General features: G+C 36.8%; 2 protein-coding genes across 2 annotated transcripts; one reads left to right on the top strand and one right to left on the bottom strand.

Annotated features, from left to right (window-relative positions):
* Window positions 1-291: 291 nt before the first annotated feature.
* THAP5 (THAP domain containing 5) lies at window positions 292-11,956 on the bottom strand. The gene is made up of 3 exons (XM_072653027.1): window positions 11,549-11,956; window positions 4,643-4,835; window positions 292-4,088 (listed from the first exon to the last, which is right to left on the bottom strand). Exons 1-3 carry the CDS (start codon window positions 11,626-11,628, stop codon window positions 3,156-3,158), a joined length of 1,206 nt encoding a protein of 401 aa, XP_072509128.1. The 5' UTR covers window positions 11,629-11,956; the 3' UTR covers window positions 292-3,155.
* Window positions 11,957-12,149: 193 nt separating this feature from the next.
* On the top strand, window positions 12,150-22,732 carry DNAJB9 (DnaJ heat shock protein family (Hsp40) member B9). Its single transcript, XM_072653028.1, has 3 exons — window positions 12,150-12,283; window positions 14,593-14,819; window positions 20,016-22,732. The coding sequence occupies exons 2-3, from the start codon at window positions 14,597-14,599 to the stop codon at window positions 20,450-20,452; spliced, it is 660 nt and encodes a 219-aa protein (XP_072509129.1). The 5' UTR covers window positions 12,150-12,283; window positions 14,593-14,596; the 3' UTR covers window positions 20,453-22,732.
* The last annotated feature ends 879 nt before the right edge of the window (window positions 22,733-23,611 follow it).

The raw sequence follows: 23,611 nt of genomic DNA, 5'->3' as shown, positions 1-23,611 counted from the left end.
TTCTTTTAGTCTGACTAGCTTAATTTACTGTGTCAGGAAAGTAATCAGTGCCCTAGGGAAGACACTGTTAAGTAAAAAGTAGGAGGTAAATGACTAGAATTTTGTTCTCTTGATCACTTGAGATGTATGGAAAAGGATGTCTAATATTTCAATAATAGGTCCATTTTATGTTTAAAATTACAAAACTGAGATGACAGGTAATAATATTGTGTCTCATACATACTTTGTTGTGTAATAATTACAACTGATAACTTGTAAAAGGGATCGCAATAAACAAACCAAGCAGAAAACTTTTTTGGGAAAGATAAAGAATGTTCTTTTTTACTCTATAGAGTTCTACCTAATACGGCTTGAGGAATCCAAGATGCATTAAAATTTTCAGAAATGCTTTACAAAATTTATTTTTCTATTGAAATGTATTAGTGCTATTACATTTGTATTTCCTAATATTTAACATTTCACCTGAAAGACAATCCTTTATAAAAATTTCAATTCAATAAGAAACATATCCTACACATTTTACATGAGTTACAAAACTTTGATCTGTGAACCTGACATATATATGGCAGGTGGTATGCTGTCTCCCTTTTCTCCCAGCCATCACAGCCAACAAGGAACGCTGTCAAAGGCCAACAGTGGCACTTGGTAGTTGTCATGGGGGACTGTCTGACGTCCCTTCCCCCAACTCAGGAAGATCCAAGCTATAAACATGTTATATTTCTTCCCATCTGGCTTTTACCATTAACAATTTGACCTTAGGAAAATTTTATTCTACACACAGGTGCTTTTTCACTCTTGTGCCTTATCTCTTTTCTATTGACCTCTGGAAAAACTGACCTCTCTTTGTAAGCCAAGAATGATACCAATTTTAGCTGATGAGTATGAGAAAAAAATTAGTCATCATAATCATTGCCACCAACCTATATAACTCTTGTAATACATTCTATAAACTATAGCAGGAGCATTCAAGATAAATAAAAATGAGTTTAGCTTTTCTTTGTTCTAATATCTAGAATTTTTATTTTTTTCTTTAGTACAAATATGCAGTCCTGTATTTCTGTTTAAATAAGGTTTTATCAGTGAGACTTGGAACCTAACTGTTCCTTGTTACACTGTTTCTTTTGAAAATGGCTTCTAATAATATTCAAGCAACCAACTTATAAATCAAATTTTAGAACATAGTCTGCTTGTAAGATGAGGATTTCCTGTACTACTAAGGCAAACACACAAAAGGGAAAACAAAAGTCAAGGACAATACCTTAATAGTCCTAAGTTCTTTTCAGATGCTATTTCTATCTAACTGAACTTATTTCTGAAAAAACAAAAATATAAATTATGCTTTTGCATAGACAATTAATTATAGTCTACTTTGACGAAAATTGAGAATTGCTAATTTTGTAACATTACTTGGATGTGATTATGGGAAAAAAAATCATGCTCTCATTTTCATCCAACACACTAAGATGTTTCATATTCCACTAAACTTTAAAAGAAAGGGAACAACATTAATACACCTTTTAAAAAATTCTTTTGTAGTTATTGACATCAATGATATCACATTTTAAAACTCAGGTTGGCTTTCTCTGTATCACTCCACACACTTCCAGACCATCTTTATCTATTGTCAATTGGTAAATATTTAAGAACAAGGTAAAATTGTAACATCAACCTAAGAAAAAGATAACTAAGAAATTATCTGTTGGAAAATAATCATAGAATTTATGGGGCTAGAAGGAACAAAAGTAATTATTTGTCTTCCAAAATAAAATACACTATGCTTCTTACTCTTACGGCTATTCCTTGATCAATATTTATCAATCAAGCTGATCATTAATTTCAGAGTACATTAGCTATTTTTCAAAGTTTTAGATATTTTCTTCAAGATTTTACATTCCTAATTTAGTTTTTTCTGCTAATTTTCTCATGATATCTAAAAGCAAATTTTATTTGTATGATTCTTTTCCTTCAACTTCATTTCCCAATGTATTTCATCAATTTTCTTAAATTTCTTGATTACAAGTTAAAATACAACAAATTAAAATGTAGATGAGTGGGAATGATATCCATTATTATACCAATGACCCAAGAAACAAAAACATTTTTTGCAATGGCCAACACATAAGCAATTTAAAAAAAAGCTAATGATACTCATTAAGGAATGAATACTGTGGAATGAGTATTATGGAAATTGTTTTAAATTTTTTTCTATTTATTAATTTATCCTTTGTACTTAAGAAATATAAGGATACAGCTGATATTCTTTTATAAAGCTCCTAGAAGACTATTATGATGGCCAACCAAACAAGTTATATTTATAAATCAAGAAGTAATCCTTAATATTTAAGAGAATCTTATCCCAAGAACACAACTGGGCACTGTGTAAAGGTGGTGCCCAGTTTACAATGCAGTTCAAATGAAAACAAAGCAATGCTGGGGCACACTTTATTATAGAAATGAATTGCAATTGAAGGGTCAAAGTGCACAGGAATTCTTATAAAAGTGAGTACTTAGGCTATCCAGACAACAGAAACAATAACTATGATCAAAGATATAAAGCATCTTTGAAGTAAATCTCTGTTTATGATGCTCTAAAGGAAGGGTCTCACAGAAATAGAATTAGAGCTGACATGATTCCCTGATCTAATTCCCTTATTTTACAGCTGATACACCTGAAATACAGGTGATTTTCTTAAGTTTACACAGCTAGCCAATAGAAAGCTGCGTGACATCATAGGCTTATTGACTCCCATCTTATTGTTCTTCTCACTTCAGAATAGGAGTTCAATCTTTAGGATTCAGCCATATTTTACAATAAATTTATTATTACATATTACTGTAAGATGTTGCCCTTCCACAATGTTAACATCAACATGGAGTATTAGAATCAAATGACAGAATTTGTCACAAATGCTTGGTTGGCTAAAATACAAATATTTAAATTGGTTTCCAGTTTCACTCATTATACTTAACTAATCACTTTTTTAAGGGCAATTTCCTAATTCTGGATTTTATGAAAACAGGAGGCCTTTTATGACACTGTATTTTCATAAATGTCATTAAGAATATGAGATACTGGAAAATACGTCATCTTGTAAATAACTCAGGAATCATCAGTTTGTAATGATCTTATGTAAAATCATGGCTTCTAAAAAATTTTATTCTATCATAGTAACTTCAAACGTTGTGAAACAGTTTTCTACAATCTTGAGCTTTTCTTCAGATAGTAAGTTTTCTTGTTTTAGCTGTCCTATAAGAGTTTCTAGAGATTTGAGTCTTCCTAGAGTTTGCTGCTCCTGTAGTTCAAGAAGGGTTATCTTTGAATGTAGTTTAGTAACTTTTTGCCAAAGAAGTTCTCTGTTAATATCTTGTCTGCAATAAGAATGCTCAGTTTGTAGTACTTCAATTCCGTAGTCTGTGTCATCATATAAGGAATCTTCAACATCTACATCTTCCATATCTATGCTTTCTTCTTCTGCTGGCATGAAGGAACTGGTTGATGGCTTAGAGCTTTCAGCAGGCACTAGAATGGTAATAACTGACTCTTCCTCTGTGTTCAGCTCTTCAATTGTCTGAGTAATTGTACTCAGTAAGACAGTATTTTCCTGTGTTGACACAGAAATATCTGTGATATCTGGATTAGAGAGATGGTCTATAGCTGTTTCAATTACATTACTGGGTTCCACAGAGAGATGCACATGCTCTGGATTTGAGACATTCAAAGTAGCAGCTGTAGTATTTAAGAGGTTCTCGAGAGATGTATGAAAGCTACTAACTTCTACATCCTGGACAACTGCTGTTTCTAAAACTGGTTTTGGTTTTTCGATATGTTGTGGAATTGCAGAATTAATAGTTAATGTGCCATTATGTGAATTTTCCATACTGGAAACCGGTGGCTTATCCTTTTGTAGGGGTTCACTCAAAGAGGATGAATAAAGTAAATCTGTACTTCCATTAAAATTTTCTGTGCTTAATACATTTTTCTTTGGCTCCATTTCTGCAGATAATTCTTCTGACTTTATCATTAGGCATATTTCTCTCTCATCTTCTGCTTTTTTTTTCTGAGGCTTATTTTTTCCATGGTCTTTTTCCTAGAAAACAGTATTTTCAAACTCAGCAAGTCATTTATTAAAGTTTGTTGAACTAAACAATAGATATTGCTTGTTTTATGAAAAGTAACATTAAATGGTATATTATCAGAGTTAAATTGATCAACACTTGATAAAAAAGGTTAAATTTCCTTAAATTATATAAGCTGTTCAATTTCTGTATTAATTTAAAAAAAATTCTTGTTATCACAAAGGGAAAAACATATTTCCTACACATATGTATAGGCTTTAGAAACCGTATCCTTTCTGGGGCATATTACTATAAAATATGTTTTTCTTAATGCCAGGCTTCATACCACAGTTAAATTGACAAGTGTTATAATTAGATTAAAAAAAGCAAATACATTATCCCCACATTTTTTAGGTGAAGTAATTATTTTGTAAAAATTAGTATTTTTCTTTCATGAATTTTGTCTCCACACTTAATCACAAGATATGTGGAATTTCCTACAAGATAAGTAAATAATCTTATTCCTCCTTCTCTGACAACCTCCATCACACCTTTCAACTCCCCCCAAAGAAAGAGAAAATATTACCTGACTGTCCTCAGGTAAAGAAAAAATAGTTGGTACAGCAGTTTGTTTTAAATATCGAATGCCCCATCTGATGTCAAGGGAGTCAGGAGTAAAATGGTCACTGCACAGGAACTGGTATTTACTGGGAACCCAGGTATCACGTTTCATATTCCGTAACCATTTTTCAAGTCTCTCTTTGTCATGGAGAGGAAACCTGGAATTGAAAGAAAAAGCACTGACTCTAAACTCAGATGATCTGGGTTCAAATCCTACTTCTGATTTATTTATCTTTCTTGGGCCTCATATTCCTCAGCTATGAGAGCTACTATGATCCCTTTATCAGCAATGGGAAAAACTACATTTCACCGGTTTTGCCATATTCTATGTACTCACAAAAAAATCCATGGGTGGAAAATGAAACTTTACTTTCCCCACAAGCTAGGATTGACTGTGAAAAACCATAGATCTTTTTTTGAATTTCATTATAACTTCAGATTTCAATTAATCTTTTGAAAATGCTTATCAAAGCTACTGTTATATATAAACACATATACATATACAAATATGCACATATAATGCACACAAGTGTATATATGAACTTATATAAAGGCAGTTGCATATGCATATCACTCATATACATAACACATACCTAAATTCTAAAGGAGATATACTCTGACATGGATAAAGATTTTAGAAAAGTAAACTTTTAGCACTAGGTTTTGATACTTTTTGGTATAAAAGGGAAGTAAAGTATTTAGAAAAGACTTAAAAAGGCAACTTCTGAATATCTGGTAGGTGTTACTAGCATGTTTTTATCATGTGCTGTATGTTTCATCAACTGAATTTAGCTTGTGATAAATTCTGATAGGAAACATATTACTATTAGTTTTAAAGTTTCAAGTTTTATTAAACATATTTTTCATGACAACATCCTAAAGTCTTAATATTGTGATAACTTTCATAAAATATGGAGCCTCTAAGACAAACATTATAGAGATGTCTATTTATGAACATTCACAAAATGATGTTCTGCTGCCACACCTTTAAGATGGAATCTTGCAAGGTAGCTCTGACTGTTGCTGCTAGGAAGGACTGATGTTCTCAAAGAAACTACCCTTCTGGGATATCACTATCTATACAGCTTTCCTCACCTAGTACTCTCACTCTGCTTTATCTTGGCTTTCCAACTCCAGTGGGACAAACTGTATGAGTTTTCATTCCCATTCCAGCTTAAACTCTCAGGATTCCCATTCTTTCTCCATTCCACAAAATCTCCAGTAGGCTTTCCTTATCCTCAGAGTACACTTTCCCATAAGTGTAGGCCTATTGAGACTCAGGCTCGTGGTAATGAGAGCTCTTGGCACTAGGTTGGCCCAGGAACCTAACCCCCTCCTTACATAACATTGTCTTCATGGCAAAAATGTGTTATCCATTATTACATTTTAAAAGTGAGTACAGATTTTTGTGAAGACCCTTTTTGAAAATAATATAACTTAGCTAGTATGTATGTGACATTTTCCAAAGATTTCTTATAGAATGCATATACTTAATATTTATTGAATGAATGTATACATCTAAATCCCTAGGTTGGTTCAATTTAAGTAACAGCTTATCTTATTCAACTGGACTGTTTGCCTCAGATAACTCCTGAAAGAGCAAGAAATATATACTTAATGAATCACTGCCAAATAACTATTAGAAGCAAAAAAAAAGTATCTTTACTACAAAGTTTAAAGAGTAGTGTGCATGTATATTTAATGTGCATACAGGCATATAAAATTAGATGATAAGAGTTGTTTATTTTCCTATTGGCACCAAACTTTAAGAACTGGATTTGCTGTTGCTAATTTGATAGCCACATTTTGGCTATCTTGAGAAAATTATCACTATTTGTGGATTTGCCTAGATGCAGATTTTGTATAGAAAATAGGGAAAATGTGCCCTGAACAATTTATTCTCAAAATAGCTCCTACCTTTATTCTCTGCTTTGAAACAGCAACTATGATGCCTGTAGAAGTGGGTTAAATTAAAGAAACCAACTGATTGTTTCTGTTTGGATGGATGGGGAAAAGTATGCGGTCAGAATTCATGTGCATCTCTCTACAACTGCCTTCTTCCTATTTTTTTTCCTTTTGGTTAACAGCCTCATCCTCTTGGCTTTCTGATTCTGTCAATGGCACCATTATTTACCAAGTTAGGAATACTTGAAACTTGTCCCTCTCCCACACCTGTCATGGCCAATCAGTTACAAAAAGCTCTTTATTCCAACTGAAATGTCTTAGATATCTTCCTTTCTATTTCCATTGCCACTAGAGATGGACACAAAACTTTACTGCCCACTATCTTACTATGGTATCTTCCTTACTGGTCTCCTGCCAATATATCCATCATACTGATGCCAAATAGATTTGATCATATTTCTTCTGGGTCCAAAATGCCATGCTGGTTAACTACTATGTGAATACCATATAATTCAAATTCTTTATTCATGGTGTAGTGGAAAGAGCACTGGATATGGATTCAGAGGACCAGAATTCAAATCACACCTCTCCCATTTGCTATACCTATGAGGCCTTGTATAAATCATTTAACCACTCTGGGTCTCAGTATTAATTTGGAAAATGAGAAGATTGACCTAGGTGTCTTTTCCCACCTCTTATGCCTTTGTCTATACCTTTCCCCATGCTTGGAATATATTTCCTACCATGTTTGTCTTTGGAAATCTTAGCTAATTTTCAAGATCCTGTTCAAATTTTACCTTTGCCAAGAAACGTCTGATTCCTGATTATTTTTCAACTCACTCCCAGTTAGAAATGACATTTCTTTCCTTGGATCATACTTTGAACCAATCCCATATACTTATCTTCTATTGTATCTTAGCTATTTATGTACAATGTGGCTCCTCTTTAGAGGCTGTTTCATGATGGTGCAGGTCATTTCTTATTTAATGTTTGTATTTCTCCCCTACTCTCTAATCCTAGCTGCCTAGCACAGTGCTCAGCATACAATAGATGACTGATAGAAAAAAGATGGAGTGGTTCAACTGTAGAGTCCCTCAAAGCAACTCCAGTCTTGAAAGGGAGAGAGCAGTTAGTAAGCTGGGTCTAGAGTTTCTTTAAATCCAATAACTGAAGCTTGAAAGTTATCCTAAACGAAAAGACAAACTTTCACTTATTTGCAACTCTTCTTCTTGGGTTACCAAAGGCCTTGCTGGTAACATACGGTTCATATGTAAGAGTTTGAGAGAACCTCGAAGTCCAACTCCCTTACCTTACAAATTAAACAAGTGGCTTGCTAATACTAATTCACTCTTCTTTCCTCTGCACTGCAATGCCTTTGGATCATTTAAGGCATTAACTAAAGGAAGGAAAAAATTTGGGATCCTTAGAATGTTTTTTGTTGAAAAAAGATGTTAATGTTCTTGAACAAACCAGGATTGAGAATCTCTGGGATTATTGAATGTAGTCATTTGTTTCTAGAACTCTGAGGAAAGCACGTCACAATTAGTGGAGATGAGTGACAGTCATATGCCTAGAACTGAGAAGGCTGACTTAGGTTAATAGTTTAGTGAAAATATAACTTTAAGATTTTGCTCCATGATTCCAAAATTTACTAACCAATTTACTGATTAGGTTTCCAGATATCATGATACCTTGAATGAGCTTGCTTTGACCAATGTACATTTTCTCGTCTTTTATGACAGATAAAATTCACACACTAAATGAATAAACTGACATCCTGATAACAAGTCTGTCTTCTGTTGAGGTTAGAGCAATGTAATCCAGTTTTCCTAGGGTCTAATTATGCTGAATGGTCACTTAATGCTTGATGAATTAAATAAACTGAACATTGAGGTTCTGGGCTTTTAAAGCTGAAATTCAGAAAGAACAAGGGCTTACCCCTTCTTCTATACAACCACAGCAACGAATTCATGCAATGTCCTCAGTATGTTTACCAAGGTGTGTCTATGATGCTAGGAGGTACAGTGACCCATCCTGGATCATATGTAAAACACTATACTAAAGAAAAACACATCTTGAAATAAGTGATTCAGTTGTGTCTGACTCTTCATTACCCCATTTGTGGTTTTCTTGACAAAGACACTGTAGTGGTTTGCCATTTCCTTCTCTAGTTCATTTTACAAATGAGGAAACTGAGGCAAACAGAGTTAAGGGACTTGCCCAAGTTCACATAGCTAGTGACTGAAGTTGGATCTGACCTCAGGAGGATAAGGTGCCACACCCAATACTCTATCCACTGTGCCACCTAGCTGCATCATTTTGAAATATAAGCAAGTAATTTAATAATTTAATAATTGTAAGTAACCTAATATCTAGATGATATATTCCCAACTACAGTTTTTCAATCAGTGATTGTAATCTTTTAGGATGACTGATAGTTTATTTCCATGTGATTTAGTGGGTTCCTTGTTTCTAAAAGTTATATATAACTATATTTAACTTTAAGACAAAATGAACTTAAATGATTTTTTTTTGGATCTGGAGGGTCGGGTGGGAAGAACTTTGTAAGTACTCTCAAGATAACAGAGGCTGGGAAGTCAACTGTCTAGAATCATTCTCTGGCCAACAGCAAGAATTACTATACACTATATATATTATAAAGCTGATACTATAACAACAAAAAAGGTGCACCTGTCTTTCAAGCACCTAAATGATTTGCAAATATTGATATTTATGTGTAAAACATATCTAAAGAAAGGAGTAGGATTGATCCTTAATTTACCAACACTTAAAACTGAAATGTAATCATGAAATGGTGACGGTAACATGATTAGGAATCAAAAGGTCTACAATCATTAACATTTATATATTGCTTTAGGGTTTGCAAAGCACTGGACATCAATTATATCTCATTTGATGCTTAGAAGAACATTATGAGATAAATTCTATAGTTGTTTTTCCCCATTTTACAAAAAAGGAAGCTGAAGATCTGAGAGGGTGTGACTTGTTAAAGATACAAAGCTAGAAAATGCCTAAGGCAGGAACTGAACCCTATTTATTACTTTTGACTCCAAAGCCAATGCTCCAATCCCTAGGCTATGTGCTGATCTGACCATATTACCCCCCTACTAAATTTAAACTCCAGTGCTCCCTATCACCCCCAGGATCAAATCTGGCCTTCATATTCTGACCCTCCCATCTACCTTCCCAACCTTCTTTCACCTTATACTCATCCACCAGCATCCTGCATTTTCCAGGCACTTTCACAGGCTTTCTCCCTTGTCTTCCATACTTTTCTTCCTCATCTCTGTTTCCTGGCTACCTTCAAGTCCTCGCTAAAATCCCAATTTCTATAGCAAGTTTTTGCAGATTTCCCTTAATTCTAGTGGCTTTCCTCTGTTGATTATTTCAACTTTATCCTGTATAAAGCTTGTTTACACATAGTTGTCTTGCCTCATTAGACAGTGAGATGGTAGAGAGCAGGGACTGTCTTTTTTACCTTTCTTTTGATCACCAGTGCTTAGTACACTGCCTGGCACACACTAGGTGCTTAATAAATGTTTACTGACTAGCTGACTAAATTCTGTCTTTCTGCCTATAATTTCATTTCATTCTATCCCCAGAATACAAAGGAAGCAGCAACCAAAGTCTACAAGCAATGGAGAATGAAAAGCAAAATGAGGTTAAATAATCAACTAAAAACTTGATTAAAGAATAAATCACGAAGCTTTTCAGTGTTCTAATCTTTTCTCACCATAAATGTACTCTACATTGAGGCCAAACGCTGTCAATAGTTAGCATGGACATTTTAAATGATGCTTGTTAAAATAATTTTCTCTTTTGTAGTGTGTATAATTCTTTAAAGCAGTACAAGAGTATGATAATGAGATCAAACTTAAAGACAAGAATTCAGAATTACAACAGATCTGATGAGACCATTTCCCTGTGTTTCAACGCAAAGAAAGTATTCAGGGGTCTTTATCAGCCATGTACTTGGCAATCTTGAGCATGATCCTACACTTCTACATTTCTAGAAAAAAAGACTTGAGAAATACGTAAACAACACCTTTGCATGACTTTTCGTTCTCTTAAGCCTCTTCATGCTGTTCCTGATCCCAAAATTACACGTAAAATTTTAAGTTTTTAAGAGTTAGCCTGATTTGCTCAGCAGGTGTCCACTGTAGAATTTGGATCACTAAGTCCACCCTGTTGATATTTAATACTACCATTAATACTGCTACTAGTTTCTATTATGTTCAATAATTAAGCCTCAAACATCTAATTAAAGAAAGGCGACTAGCCACAGCGTCAGGCAGTCCAATCCGCTCCCAAAGCCTAGTTTGTTCACACCGAACGTAGTCCTGGGAGCCATAGCAGGACGTCCACCCTGGTGAAGATGGAGGCCACGACACTTTATATGCTACGATCCAAGTCAAGGGCTTCTGCTTTGATAGCACGGCACCAGGCTCATCCCGGAATGGGACGGGATGGGAAAAGCCACGGCCCGGGAGCCTCAAGGCGCTCGTTCCGGCCCGTGTCTCCTCGCCTACGTTAGGGAGCCCCTCCAGCGCCCGCCCGGCTGGCTTCCCAGACATTACTATTACTATGTGGCGCGGCTGAAAGGAGACCCGTCCAAGCGCTTTCCGGACGCAGGACTGGGAGAAGAGCGCTCCTCGGGCGGGCGTGGGGGCGGGGAGGGGAGCGCTACCAAGGGACACCCAACAGGGCCTCTTGCAGCCCGGCTGCAGCAGCCCCGCGGGGCTGTCACTCGCTCCTTCGGCTGGGGACCAAAGCGCAATAAAGCCACCGGGTTTCATCAGGTACCAAAGGAGAAAGAGACAGGGAGAGAGAGGGGGAAGGGTGAGCGCGCGAGAGACCGAACGCCAACACCAGCTCCGCTTGCAGGCTCAGCCCCAGGCGCCGGCGCCCGGCCCCGGGACGGCGCTTCTGGAAGGGGGAAACTTACGGGTAGAAACTCAGTTTCCGGTCTTTATTGTTTCGTCCTCGGCGGTTCTTACAGCTAAACGCGGCGCAATAACGGGGCATTGCTCCCGTCGAGCCGCGCAGGGGCTAGAGAGGAATGCGAGAGATGCAAGACCACCGCGCTGCTAGGAGCGACTGGCAGGCCGAGGCCGAGCGCTGAGCCGTGAGGGTGACCGGGGCCGCCTTACTTAGGCTGCTGAGACCATCGTCGGCGCGACCCAGGGACCCACTGCGCCTGCTCGGAGGCTGATGGGAGTGGGAGGGGAAGGAGGGAGGCCCAAGAGCTGTCAGCGCTGCCGCACACCCATTTCCGCCTTCCGTCGGACCTGAGATCCCGCCTCCCCCTCCCTCTCCCCCGCGCCAGGCCGGAAGTGACTGTGAGAGAAAAGGGGTAACAACAGTGTTCCACGTGCGCTAAAGGCGCCGGGAGTCAGGTGGGCCGGCCGCAGCCAATGGAAAAGCGTTTCGTGTAGGACTCTGCCTGGTGCGGGCTCGGTGTTGGCTCGGGTTGCTGGGGAGCGGCGGCTCTGGGACCTGGAGTTGGAGCTGGAGCGAGGCTGACGTGCGGCGGCGGCGCTGCGCGTCTGGGAGAAGGCGGAGGAGGAGGACGGGGTGAATAGCGGGTAGTCTGGCGCTGAGGGGGGGACCCCCGCGGTCTGGAGGACGAGGAGGCCGCTGCTTCGCCTTCGCCTCCTGAGGAGAGACGGAGCGGCTGAAGGTGAGGGCGGCCGTGGCAGTGGCGGGGTGAGGGAAGGAGCTTCGGGAGCGGGGATGGGGGAGCGAACTTGGAGTGGAGGTAAAGGGGAGGGGGCTAAGATGAGGAGCCCTGCCTGGTCTGGGCAGAGGCGCCGGAGTCGGGGCGATGGCCGAACACCTGATGGGCCAGTGCGTGGCGCGCGGAGCCTGCCCGGCACTGGCTGGAGGGGTGGGGGTTGGGGGCTGAGGCCGGACGGAGCGCAGGTGGCTCATTTCTCGGACCCGATGCTCCCTTGCCTCATTTTTGACTGGGAAGCGTCCCGTAGGGAAAGGGCCCCAGCCCAGGGTCCGAGGCGGCGATGTTGTGTCAGCGACCCCATCGCCAGGTGAAAGGGCTCGCCTGTGCCCTCCTGGTAGGAGGCCCCTTTGCCGGTCCTCCGGGCCCTCCCGGACCGCAGAGACCATGAAGTCTCACATCCCTTTGTTTTGGGCGCAGTGAAGCGCATACCTCGCCTGCCCAAACGGCCTGGCGTCCGGCTTCTCTGGCGTTTGAAGCCCTCCGTGTCTCATGAACAAGCTACAGTCCAGTTGGAGCAAGTGACAACGTCGATATTCCTTTTAGTGCAGAAAGGTGTCCTTCCAGCCTGAGTACTCGTGACTATGAGTAATTGGTGGTGGCGGCGGGGGTGGGAAGGGTTTTCCACCCGGTGGTTAAATTGGCAATTTCAATAATCCACAGTGTTTTTCGTCATCATCTTTGTGGTTATATCCCCTTAGGGTATTTATTAAGCGCTCAGGTGCAGTGCGGTGTTTTTATCTGTGAATTTTTCAGTTTAAAGGTTTTAGTGTATTTACCTACCTATTTGTGTATTTTATATATATAATATATATGTATGAATGAATGAAGGCATTCTTGGCAAACTTCTTAAAGTAGGACGAATATTCGTGAGATACCAATATTCTCAGCACTTTCTTTTATGAATATGTTGACATCTAAATCATCAACTACGATTTTGTTTCAGCTAGCCCTAAATGAACAAAGCTTAGAGATTTTTCTGAAGACGCTATTAATATGTGATATTTGAAATTGAAGTTAAAGAAAAAGTGGCTCTCTGACCTGTTTGTTTTTACATATCAACTTGTGGCTAGAGGAGCTGGCTGATCTGTACTTACGTAGCTTGGGTACTTGAACAGTTTTCTGAAATGTAAAATTTTTATTCTGTAATCAGTATGATGAAATAAAGAATTACCCATTTGCTGGCTGGGGCATTTTAATCATTTTCTTTATCTCCCCTTGGGCTTAGAGTTGTGTTCTACAAATAGTAAGAGATTAACAAATGGTAACAGAATTGAAAGTTGAAGCTAGTGAATTCCCAGGAAGGCAAGGTTCGGTAAAGGTTGTGGGAAATCCTAGCTCCTGTTGGAGGAGACACATTTCTTTGACCCTAGGATGAATACCATTTCCTGAATTAAATAAACTTTTTGTCATTTAGGAGTAGAATTTATGGTTTAAACTTTTTGTCCATTTTTACAAAAGTTTTGCATATTAGTCTTCGTCTAGTATTAATTAAGGAAAATTAGTTATTGAGTGCCTGTCATATGCAGAGTACTATCCTGATGTTATTGGAGGGTATGTGGAAAAAAAACCCTCCATCCAAGAACTTAAAATTTGAGGCTAGACATATACAGTTGAAATAATGCAGGTATATTGCTTTTGAGGTTTGCATATCACCTGGCCACATTTGATCCTCACATGACCTTGCAAAGTAGGGCTAGATGGAATTGTTAATTATACTTAAGGTAGAATTATTCTGATATTAAGGATTTGGAAATTGAGACCCCCGAGAAGAAGATAATTTATGAGTTCATGGATACATGACTAGAAAATGCTAGAGATGGGTATTGAGTTCATATTTTAGCACCATACCACAGCTAAAGAACTTTCTAGCACTTATAAAGCAGCATATAACAGTTGGCATAGATACAATAAGTAATGTTTTTTAAAATACAGCTTTTTAAAAAAATATTAGCTATCATAATGCTTTTTATGGTGAAGGTGCTTTGAATGCTATATTTGTGGAGAAAAAAATGAATAAGATAATAGATTTAGAGCTGGAGTGAACCTTAGAGGTCCATTCCTCTCATTTTACATATGCAGAAACAGCCATAGAGAGGTAAAGTGACTAGCCCATTTGAGCGAGTATTTGAGGCAGGATTTGAATCCAGGTCTTCCTAATTCCAAATCCAGTTTATTATCCTTTGCCAGGCTGTTTTTCAGTTTTAAGCGCACTTAAGATAACTATCTAATGTAATTATTTTCTTCTTTTCCAGGGTCATGAAAATGGCTACTCCACAGGCAGTTTTCACCTTTGCAATCTGCATTTTAATGATTACAGAATTAATTCTAGCTACAGAAAGTTACTATGATGTCTTAGGAGTTCCAAAATCTGCATCCGAACGCCAAATCAAGAAGGCCTTTCATAAGTTGGCCATGAAATACCATCCAGACAAAAATAAGAGCCCTGATGCTGAAACTAAATTTAGAGAGATTGCAGAAGGTAATGAATACGTAGAAGTAGCTTGATTGATTGATGGGTTTTCTCAAGTTTGTGGGTTTTATAGGTATTCAGAGAGATTATCTAAAAGATATAGATATTCTCTCTAGGATTTGAGTACTGTCATAGAAAGTATCTGATGACTCACTTTTTATATAACCCTCTAAGATTTAGAAAACATTTCAGTCACATAAGATAGGTAGTAGCAGAAATGTTATTGTCCGTATTTTACGGATGAAAAAGCTGAATGTCACGGAGGTTAAGTGAATTGCTGAGAGTTACGCATGTGAATAAGAAATTGTAGGTCTCCATCCTAGTGTATTAATTCCTACTCAAAGATATTTAAAAATCTTTATATGAATTTTCTTTTTCTTTTTCTGTTCCCTTTGGTACTGATAAATATTGAAATAGCTACAGAGTAAGCTGTACAAGGAAAATAAAATGGTATTTCTTTGTTCCCTAAGTTCATGCTCTGTTTTGGAAAAGAAAACTGTAAAAATTATCAACAATGAAAAAACCTGATTATCTGAAAATAAAAAGTTTACTTTTAGAATTCATATAATATTTTGGATTTTTCAAAATATGGAGTTAGGAGTTTGCCGATTGTTAAGTCTTCAATAATATAGACAACTGGTCTCATAATTAATAGGTTTCTGTGAATATTTACCTTCTGGTTTATATGTATAGCTAGGGTGAATAATGAATCCCATGAAGTGGTTGAAGTTTTTTGAATCAGGACTATTCAAAGTTGTAATCATAAAATACAGTCATTGTTTTTGGTGCAATGGAAATATACAATGTGAATTTGAATAATTCAACCACTTCAGGGGATTTATTATTATTCATACAAATCAAGACCTAGCTGTATGTAAAATATAACTTGTATTAAATACCATAGGAGGAGATTGTTGAGTCGTGCATTAAAAATACACTTTACCTAATGCAATGAAATACTTCCTGAGTATCATATCTCACTGTAAGGAGTAGATAAGTGGTGAATGGAGTTGAGCTTGGAGTCAGGAAGACCTGAGTTCAAATGCAGCTTCAGACACCAGCTGTGTGACTCTGGGCAAGTAACTTTAGCTTCTGTTTGCCTCAGTTTCCTCGTCTGTAAAATGGAGGGGATAATAACAACTATCTACCAAAGTCATGAGGATTAAATGAGATAATAATTGTAAAACACTTTGCATAGTGCTTCACACATAGTAAATGCTATATAAATGCTAGCTGTTGCTGTTATATGGTTTATAGGAAACTAGATTTTTTTCAGTGAAAGCTTAGGGAATGTTGTATGTAATCGCATTTTAAAGTGAGACTCATCAACTTCTTTCTCAAAAGAACCAAAATGAAGGACCTGTGGATACTCCTGCTGATAGAGAACTCAATCCTTTACCCTCTTTTGTGAATTGTACATGATCAAAAAGTATTTACTACCTGTTGGTCACTGTTCTAGTGACTCTTCAAACTCAGCTAGTACAGACTCCAGTTGACATCTTCTCCCTGGGTCTACCATCTGAACCTTTTAAGATTTGTGTAGGACCTGCCTGAGCCTGAACTCTATTGGCATAACCTTAGAAAATCTAGGATCCTCTCTGTGCTATGATGAAACCTTGAAGTAAGAGTTTAATGAAAAGCGTAGTGTAGGGAATACATTAGAATGTAGATGGCATGCTGTGGGAAAATTTGATACATAAAACATAAATTAGGAGTAGACATTCACTGTTCACAAACATTTTATTTAAATGCCTATGTATGTGGTACTTTTTTGGTTGTTCAGTCGTTTTCATTTGTTTCCAGTCGTTGTGACCCTATTTGGAGTTTTCTTGGCAAAGATACTGGAGTGGTTTGCCATTTCTTTCTGCAGCTCGTTTTATAGATGAGGAACTGAGGCATACGGGGGTTAAGTGATTTGCCTAGAGCCTCACAGCTAATAAATGATTGAGGCTGTTGTATCTGAACGCAGGAAGATGAGTCTGCCTGGCTTCAGGCCTGGCATTTTATCCACTGTATCTCCTAGCTCCCTTGTGTGGCGCTTGCTTTTACAAAAGAGTAAAGTTCATTTTAAATAGTGATAGCTTCCCATTAAATGAAGAGCTCCTTGGTACACTTGAAATAATTCAATACTCAAAAAATTGTTTTTTAAATGCTATGTTTTAAGAACATAGATAAACTTACGTTTTAGGTTCATGTATGAATAGGATCTAAAGTAACATAGCTATTGGATGCACATTCTGTAATTTCTGTGTATTCTGTATGTTTAATCTCATTTCTGTCAGTGAACATAGTGTCTTTAAGATGGTAAACATTTTGTTACTAAGTTGAAAATGAAATTTTATTTGTTATCCATGCTTGTGTTGTAAATGGTCCATCACATCCATTTCTTTTCATTCTCCTTAAAAACTTAGATTATAAATCCTTAGGCAAATTTGGAGAGTGGATTTAGAGACAACCAGTGATACAGTACATAGAGTGTTGATCCTGAAGAAAGGAAGACTTGAGTTCAAATCCAACCTCAGACAATTATTATCTGTATGACCTTGGGCAAGTAACTTAACCTCTTTGCCTCACCTTTGAAATGGGAATAATAATAGCATCTACATCACAGCATTGTTGTAAGGATCAAATTATGTAATGTTTGTTTTTAAAAAAAAATGTGCTTAGCACAATGCCTGGCACATAGTAGGTGCTATATAAATGCTTATTCCCTTCCCCCTTTTGTTTTCTATCCCTTTTTTTCCCCAGTTATAATTTTTGATAATCCTAATGAATTCCTTACTTTCTACTGTGTTCTAGGTCCTATCCTAAGTTCTGGGGTTTTAAAAGAAAGGCAGAAAAAATCCATGTTGTCATGGAACTTACATTTGAATGAGAGAGAGATAAATGATTGTATAACATATATACAGAATAGATGGAAGGTAGTCTGAAAGAAGGAGGCTTTAGCATCTGGCCTCCCATGAAAAGGTGAGATTTGAGCTGCCCTGAAGGAAGTCAGGGAAGTTAAGAGTTGGAGGTGAAGAGGCAAATCATTACAAACCTGAAGGATATAGCCAGTGCAAATATGGAACTACAAGTAGGCTAGCATTGATAGATCATAAAATGCATGGAAGGAAGGTATAAGATGACTAGAAAGATAGGAGGACCCAGGTTATGAGGAGCTTTAAATGTCAAACAGAGGAGGTTGAATCGAATCCTGGAGCTAATTTAGAGACTTATTGAGTAGGTGAGTGTGATATGGTTACGCCAATGCTTACGGGAAAAAAATCACCTTTGAATGGATGATGTATTGAGTAAGAAGAGAGACATGAGGCAGGGAGAACAAAAAGTGAAGCTATTGCAGTAATTCTGGCAAGAGGCTGTGAGGTCCTGAATCAGAGTTGCTTTGTGACGTGAAGGTAGAAATGTCCAAATTTGTTAATAGATTGGATGTGAGAGCTAAGAAAGTAAGGAGTCTAGGATGATGGTGAGGTTGTGAACTTAGGTAATTGGAGAATAGTGGTATTTTATACAGTAAGAGAAATGTTTAGAAGAAGGAGACTTTGGGGGAGAAAGATGAATTCTGTTTTGGACATGTTGATTTGAGATGCCTAGAGAAATGTTGTTTGAGATGTCCTAGTGGCATTTGGTGATAGATGATTGGCTTAGAGTAGGGCAGGATATATAGCTTTGGGGACCAGGAGCCTAACACTGGTAATTGAAATCTTGGAAGCTGTTGAAATCAACAAGTGTAATAGTTTAGAATTGAAAAAGAGAGAAGGCTCAGTACATGCCCACGAATTATGGGAATTTCACATGGTTAAAGAACCGGCAGAGGGACTGAGAAGAACCAGAAAGAGCAGTGTTAGGAAAAACTAGAGAAAAGAGTGTTAGGAGTGGCAGATGATTAACTGTCACATCTAAAGAGTTCAACATGGATGAGGATTGAGAAAAGTGTATTAGACTTTGCAATTAAGAAATCATTGGTAACTTTGAGGATACATTTTCAGTTCAGTGATGAGGTTGGAAGCAAGATTAAAGAGGATTTAGAGGATACAGAGGAGTAGAAGTGGAGGTACCAAATGTAGATGACTTCTTCAAGAAGTTTAGCTGAGAAGGAGAGGAGAGATAGAATAGCTAATAAGATCAAATGAGAATATTTTAAGGATAGGAGAAGACATGAGTATGTTTGTAGACAGGTAAGGCTACTGTAGATAGGGAGAGACTGAAGAAAAGAAAAAGTAGGGATGAGAGTGAGAGCAGTCTACTGGAGAGTTCAGGAGAGGATGGCGTTAAGGGTGCATGCACATTCTTTGTATGAGGTGGGAGTGAAGGAAATAGTGGAGGAAGATGGTTGAATGATGTAAAATGAAGTCTTCAGCTGCAAGGGTGTGGGGAAGTGTATCATAGAAAGCTCAAGGAGAGATGAGAATGTTTAGAACAGTCACTGTGTATGCTTTGGTGTAATGATTCCTACTTAAAAAGATTTTCTCTACTTAAATAGAACTGTGAAATATAATTCTACTTTGGTGCTGAATCATCATTTCACCACTATTGCTGACTTAGTAACGTGGTAGAGTGAACGGAAGAGCATTTATCTCAGAATACCTTTAAGTTCTCTAAGCTTTACTTTCCTCATATGTAAAATGAATGTGCTAATATTTACACTGCATGTTTCACAATATTGGTTGTAGGAAGGCAAGATGTGAACCATGATCTGTGTTATAAACTTGTGCTATAGCAATCTAGAAAGACTATAGAATTTTTGTGTGTGTGTGTGTAAGGGACCTTTCTAAAATTTTTGACATTGTAGTTCTTTTACATTTTAAAGACACATTTGGTTATATGTCTAGTCATGTGTTATTTATGTGAATGAAAGGTAGCAATGATGTCAGTAGTTCAGAATAGCAAGTTCAGATAGTCTCCAACTTCTGGATATGTATATATGTATGTGTAATATACACACACATACATACATATACACATACACAAACACATGTATATCTGTGTGGTGTGCATGTATGTACATATGTGTATGTATATGTATGTGTCTTAAATGACATAAATTTGAGCTCATGAATCACTACCATCCAAAACATGTTTTATGAAATATCTATAGTCTTAAGAGTCATTGAGGTTAAAGATTTACCTTATTTAAAGGTTTTATTGTGTAAAATTTCATATTTATTTGCCTTCATTTTAAAAAAATATTTTTATCCCTTTCAGCTTATGAAACACTTTCTGATGCTAATAGGAGAAGAGAGTATGATTCACTTGGACATAGTACCTTTACTAGTAGTGGTGGAAATAACTTTCAGCAGTCATTCAACTTCAACTTCGATGATCTTTTTAAAGACTTTGATTTTTTTGGTCCTGATAAAAACACTCACACCAAAAAACATTTTGAAACTCACTTCCGAACACGCCAGGATGGTTCCAGCAGGCAAAGGCATCATTTTCAGGAATTCTCATTTGGAGGTGGACTGTTTGATGACATGTTTGAAGATATGGAAAAAATGTTTTCATTCAATAGTTTTGATAATGCAAATCGACACACAGTGCAAACTGAAAAGAGATTCCATGGATCTGGCAAGCATTGTAGGACTGTCACTCAACGTAGAGGAAATATGGTTACTACATACACTGACTGTTCAGGACAGTAATTCTATCCCACCCTTATAAAACCAGCTGATCGTTTCTTATGGATAAAAATAGAAACAAACATTTCTGTGAACTATTTTGACAAATGCATGAATTTACATTTTAAAATACTTAATAAATATCATAAAGAAGGTATATATAAAACAATCTTGACAACTTCACCAGGCAACTAGATGAAAATGAGCTGATAAAAATTTTTTCAATTAGGACATGAAAGAAAATGTCTTAAAAATTTAGTTAATAAAAATAAATTTAATTTACCTGCCCACAAATTCCTTCATTTGGTTGGATTTGTTAAAATCAAGAAAGCATCCATGAGTTCAACAACTAAACTTTGAATATTTACCTCACTTAAATTGTATATTAGAACTGAATAGACTCTTGCAGTGAAATCTTTAGTAACTTAAATTTGCATGATCTGTACTAATTTTCTTGATAAATATACCTAAAATGTGGAATTTTGTTATGGAGAGAGCTACTTAAGTAAAACTTGTCAGATTTCATTAGGCTTACCAGAGATAACATTTCACTCCTGAAATTTAGGAATTTTGCAGTTCTATTTTTCTATTGAATTTATTTCAAAGGAGAAGAGTCATGGGATAGTATAGTAGTGCTTTCCATGAAAACGCTTTTTTAAACATTGAATACGTATTAATGAAAGGAATTACTACATTTTTCACATATATTTAGACTGATTATTTTGACAGATATAAAAGATGATAGGTTGCCAAGAGATTGTTTAATGTTTGGTGAGCTACTCTGTATTTGTAATGGAACTCTTACCTGCTTTTCAGTGCCATTCATATTTCATGAGTTTTTGGCCACCTACTTATTTTTATGGATGTCTTCATTATGTCAAGTACTTTATTTCTTTGCATCCATCATTTGATAATTAACTAATACCTCAGTCTTTAAAAGCAGCCAATGTGTGTACCCATATCATTATGTGCAATATTTTTAAATAGTGAGAAATATATTTTGGGTTTTTTTTGCACAGGCTTAATTTCTTTGTGTAATTTCATTGTGTAGTTTTATGAAAATTTCAGTTCTTTACTTTTCTGTGTCATGCTTTATATGAGTATTAATCATATCTATATGTTGACAAAACTAGCATCTATTATAACATAGTTACATGTGAGTGAAACAAATACAATATTTACAACTTGAATGTTCTGTTTATTCTTGGTTACTAGTGTGAAGTGTTTATGTTAATGTAATAAAAGCTACAAAATCATTTGTCCAAAATTCAAGGCAAGTGAGCTTCAGCAGATATCAGTATTTTACTTTTTTGGGGAACTAATCAAATATTTTTAAATGCCTAAAAGTAGGCTTTAGCTGATTTAATTTATAGATTACTTTGTTTTGAGACAATTATTGAAAATGGGAATTTCCTTATTACATTTAACATTATTTGCTCTGTTTATTTTCCTTGACACTGTGCCTAGCCATTCAGTTTTGAGAGTATGGCTAACTATTAAATATCACTAGTACTTCTGTATAAGTGTGCAGTTTTGAGACTAGTAAAATTTCAATTGGAATGCTTAGAGAATTGGATATACTGGTTAACTAAGAGTCGGATAAATCCCTTTTCAGCAGATGGTTTTTAAGAGATGGGAGAGGCAGTGGAGATAATGCAGTCCACAAAGCCTAAAGAACTATCTTAAGGGCACACATCTAAATGTTGCCAATCAACTCAGTCTCAGAAGCTATGTCTTCTTAATCTCTCTAGTACCCTTTATTATATCACAGTTTATTTGAACTTGTCTTGATGGAAAGTCTTTCTAAACTGTGTTAGTGTAATTTCCTGCCCTTAGGAGTACTAATGTGGGATGTGGTTTCATTTTTATTTAGGATGTTATAATGTGTAATCGTAAATATCAACTTGTTTTATAGTACTGTAGAATTTAGAAGAGATTGGGCTGAACGTCTACAGACTAGACTAGACCATGTACTCAGTTACTTTTGTTAATCCTGAATATGACCTTGTTTTCTTACCATATTGCTTTTTCTCTTAAAAGCTAGTTCTTCTGTTCCTTTTCTTGTGGTTCTACATATCTACCTGCCAAATATTTGGTCACTTGAAGGTTTTATTTAATTGTTGTTTTACTTTGCTTGTTTGGACTGAGTGCCACAAGAATTTTCCCCCAATTGACAATTTTGATTTATTGGGGAAGAGTGGAGAGTCTGCAGTGTTGTACTTTATAGCCCTTCTCAATAACATATGATATGAGGAAGGTGAAGTATGCACTCAGTTTTGCAGTTAAATAAACGAATTGCAGGACCTTGTGTCTTTTTTATTGTGTAAGATACTAGATATTAGTCTACTTTGGACTAAGAACAGACCCACATTGTTCCAAAGCTTTAGTTGGGAATTGGGGAAAAATTGACTTTACAGCCATGGGACTGCTTTAAAGAACTTACTGTTCGGTATCAGCTATATTGAGGACAAGAACAAGGAAAAATGATAGAATTTTTGCTGGACGATATTAGTGGAACAATTAAACTGATTATTTTCTCCATGTCTCCTTACATTGATTTCCAGCAACCATTCATCCACTGAGCCAAAGGTTGAAGTGTGAGGCAGCTTCATTCAGAAGAAGGATCTAGAGCAAGGGAGCAAGATAGAGAACTGAACATTAAGATAAAAATGGCAGTTGCAGGGAAATGTAAATTGGCAACACAGAAAAAATATGCACTGGCAAAGAAAAGGCAAGGCTAGCTTTGTGTATGATTTACTGAGAAAATCAAAAGAAATGGAGACATTAGCTTAAGCAAAATAGCAGGGGGTAAGATAAATTCACAAATATTAACATCTGTCTATATGTTATAAAAACTAGGAAAAAATATTTAGAAAGTGGTAATTATCTGGGGGTTTACCTACCAAGACAGAGGAAGCACTAAAGTAAATCTGCAATTAAATTTTTATAGAAATAAAGTTATAAGATAAGGCTTAAATAATGCGAAAGAAATGCGATGGTTATGACCCCAGTATTTGAAAAATGACACTACTACTAAATTTATGTACAGGTTGAGCTTACATCAATCAAATCACCATAAGTTATTAGAGTTCAGTCCTAATATTGTATTACTGACACATTTGTAACCCAATGATGTTAAGTGGGTTCACTACACATTTATGTTATCTACTATAAGAGGCTGCT

This window comes from Notamacropus eugenii, chromosome 3, assembly GCF_028372415.1.
Source record: "Notamacropus eugenii isolate mMacEug1 chromosome 3, mMacEug1.pri_v2, whole genome shotgun sequence".
In the NCBI taxonomy this organism is placed as follows: domain Eukaryota; kingdom Metazoa; phylum Chordata; class Mammalia; order Diprotodontia; family Macropodidae; genus Notamacropus; species Notamacropus eugenii.
Note: the sequence above shows the minus strand (reverse complement) of the source record. Positions and strands in the feature narration are given on the sequence as shown.

What these genes read in the sequence shown, in the direction of transcription:
- DNAJB9 (XM_072653028.1), top strand. Translation starts at nt 14,597, where the DNA reads ATGAAAATGGCTACTCCACAGGCAGTTTTCACCTTTGCAATCTGCATT. An exon ending in ATTTAGAGAGATTGCAGAAG is followed by an intron (nt 14,820 to 20,015) that starts GTAATGAATACG and finishes TATCCCTTTCAG; the next exon opens with CTTATGAAACACTTTCTGAT.
- THAP5 (XM_072653027.1), bottom strand. Translation starts at nt 11,628, where the DNA reads ATGCCCCGTTATTGCGCCGCGTTTAGCTGTAAGAACCGCCGAGGACGA. An exon ending in CGGAAACTGAGTTTCTACCC is followed by an intron (nt 4,836 to 11,548) that starts GTAAGTTTCCCC and finishes TTTCAATTCCAG; the next exon opens with GTTTCCTCTCCATGACAAAG. An exon ending in CTTTACCTGAGGACAGTCAG is followed by an intron (nt 4,089 to 4,642) that starts GTAATATTTTCT and finishes ACTGTTTTCTAG; the next exon opens with GAAAAAGACCATGGAAAAAA.